The sequence below is a fragment of the Etheostoma cragini genome, chromosome 16 (genome assembly GCF_013103735.1).
Source record: "Etheostoma cragini isolate CJK2018 chromosome 16, CSU_Ecrag_1.0, whole genome shotgun sequence".
Lineage (NCBI taxonomy): Eukaryota > Metazoa > Chordata > Actinopteri > Perciformes > Percidae > Etheostoma > Etheostoma cragini.
This window is the reverse complement of record NC_048422.1, coordinates 24,088,778-24,091,666: the sequence shown is the minus strand read 5'-3', so window position 1 is coordinate 24,091,666 and position 2,889 is coordinate 24,088,778. Positions and strand designations below refer to the sequence as shown.

The following is a 2,889-nucleotide window of genomic DNA, read 5'->3' as shown; positions in this document are numbered from 1 at the left end:
GGGGGTTTGGTGCCTTGCTCAGGAGCCCCTCGGCAGCACCCAGGAGGTGAACTTAGTTTTACTTTAGTGTTTGTTTCTCTCAGCTGAGCCCAGGGAGCCTCCGTAGTCACAGCTTCCTCAACGGGGAGACTTCTTCTTCTTCTGTTTTAATATCTGTTTCAGAGTGAATTTATATTATTTTTTTTTTTTAACAAAAATGATGAAAACATTATTTCTTTGTATGTCGTGTTTTTTTGTGTGTATTTCTGTTGCTGGTTGACGAATAAAACGCTCTAAAAGAAGTTTTTGTGTCTGTCATCATTTATTTAAGGGTGTCTGCGTGAGAGGTTCAGGTCTACCTGTTACTGTAGGACACCACATGGCTGTACTGGTGTGGGCAGGGGCTTGTCCCGGCTGCACCAATCACAGCGCGGCCTGTAATACGTAGTGGGCTCTCCTCCAATGGGGAGCCGAGCTGTAATGCATGCGTTGGAGTTTCCAGCTGAAGGAAGCTGCTCCGTCTGGTTCATACCGGTCTGCTCCTGCTCGCTGTGTGGCGGCCGGTGACGACTTGAAACACACACACACACACACACAGAGAAAGATATATATACACACACACACACACACACACACACACACACACACACACACACACACAGAAAGAGACACACACACACACAGAGAAAGATATACATATATATATATACACACACACACACATACACACACACACACACACAGAGACACACACACACACACACCGATATATACACACACACATAGAAAGATATACATATATATACACACACACACACACACACACACACACACACACACACACAGAGAGACACACACACACACAAAGAGATATATATACACACAGAGAGATACACACACACACACAAGCACACGCACAGAGACACACACACACACAAGCACACGCACAGAGACACACACACACACACACACACACACACACACCAAGACAGAGATACAGTTGCACAGACATTCACGCCCACATACACAAACAGAGACCAATATACACACACAGACACACACACACACACACACAGACACACACTGACATAGGGTGGTGAGGTGACAGGAAGTAGAAGTTGCGCAGGTTGAGAGAGGAAACACGATCAGAAACAGAAGAAATGAGGAAGCAGATGGACGTCATGTTTCTCTTTCTGCAGAAACGCAGCAGTTAAAGGAACCTCCTCGATAACATTTAACGTGCCCTGGGGTCTGGTATTCAACACGGGAAGTACATCTACTCAAGACCTCTTATTTAAAGGGTAACTTCTTCTAGGAACAGCCCCAAACCTGCCGCCGCCAAACCCACCAGACTCCATTTTTAACCCCTGATGTTTTATGTCAACACGGTGTTGTCCTCCCGGGTCAAACAAGGACAGAAATTTGACATTTTTGTCCTTTTTTAGACTTAGCTACATAGGTAGCGCGGGCACCCAAATGTAGAGGTTCAGTCCTCAACGCAGGGGGCCCAGGTTTGACTCCGGCCTGCGGTCCTGTGCTGCATGTCATCCCCCCCCCCCCCCCCCCCCCCCCCCCCCCCCCCCCTTTCATGTCTTCAGGTGTCCTGTCAATAAAAGCCTAAACATGTATCTTTAAGAAAACACCATAGGATTCCATTCACTATGCTAAGCTAACTAGCGGTGGCACTGGCTGCGTTGCACAGAACTAAAACGATGCATTCACTGACACAAGAAATGCGTGTATACGTCTTCTTATTTTTACTTTTTATTTTGTTTACTTGAATGTTATGTTTGTCCGTGGACCTAATTGGTTAAATATGTCTTGTCTCCACCGTGGGATAGAGGGAAACGTAATTTCGATCTCTTTTGTATGTTTCGACATGTGAAGAAATTGACAATAAAAAAGCCGACTTTAACTTTGCTATAAAACAGAAGAGCAGGACATCTTTCTGTTTGAGGGGACATTTTTGGGGGGCTTTTCCACCTTTTTAATTATAGTAGATAGTAATAGAAAGGGGAGACATGCTGGAAATTGTCACAGGTCGGATTCGAACCCACAACCTCTGCATGAAGGCATATCTCAGTACAGGTGCGCCCGCTCTACCGCTGAACCAACCCGGCCACCTGAGGGGCCATTTATAATTATAACTAGTGTTGTGCCTTCTTTCTGTCCTGGGTGCCTTGTAATAGTTCTGAGTACGGTGTGTGTGTGTGTGTGTGTGTGTGTGTGTCTGTGTGTGTCTGTGTGTGTCTGTGTGTGTGTGTGTGTTAACGGGCTGGATCTAGAAACGTGTTTCCTGTGTTTCAGACGAGGACTGTCCAGAGGAGGGTCTGACTGTTCTGCATGCCGGACTACACGAGTTCGCTTTCAGCTTCAACCTGCCTCAAATGTGAGTAACTGAATACATTTACTCTACAGTGTTTTCCTTTAAGGAAGAAGTACGTGTGTGTAGTACCTTTTCACAATTCCCCCCCTATACATTTTGTGTCTCTTTGTGGGTTTTCTGAGTCTTCATGCAGTTGTGTTGCATAAATAGCTAACACTTCTGTGTATCATGTACTAATACTACTCTGCCCTCCTCCAGTGTATCATATACTAATACTACTCTGTCCTCCAGTGTATCATGTACTAATACTACTCTGTCCTCCTCCAGTGTATCATATACTAATACTACTCTGTCCTCCTCCAGTGTGTCATATACTAATACTACTCTGTCCTCCTCCCGTGTGTCATATACTAATACTACTCTTTCCTCCTCCTGTGTATCATGTACTAATACTACTCTGTCCTCCTCCAGTGTATCATATACTAATACTACTCTGTCCTCCTCCCGTGTATCATATACTAATACTACTCTGTCCTCCTCCAGTGTATCATATACTAATACTACTCTGTCCTCCTCCAGTGTAT

The 2,889-nt window shown here is 45.0% G+C and overlaps 1 protein-coding gene across 1 annotated transcript in view; it reads right to left on the bottom strand.

Annotated features, from left to right (window-relative positions):
* Positions 1-2,889, bottom strand: part of arrdc3b (arrestin domain containing 3b) — a 12,222-nt gene that overhangs the window by 5,277 nt on the left and 4,056 nt on the right. The window contains exon 2 of the mRNA XM_034897019.1: positions 339-393. Coding sequence (XP_034752910.1) covers positions 339-393 — 55 coding nt within the window. The remainder of the gene's footprint in view (positions 1-338; positions 394-2,889) is intronic.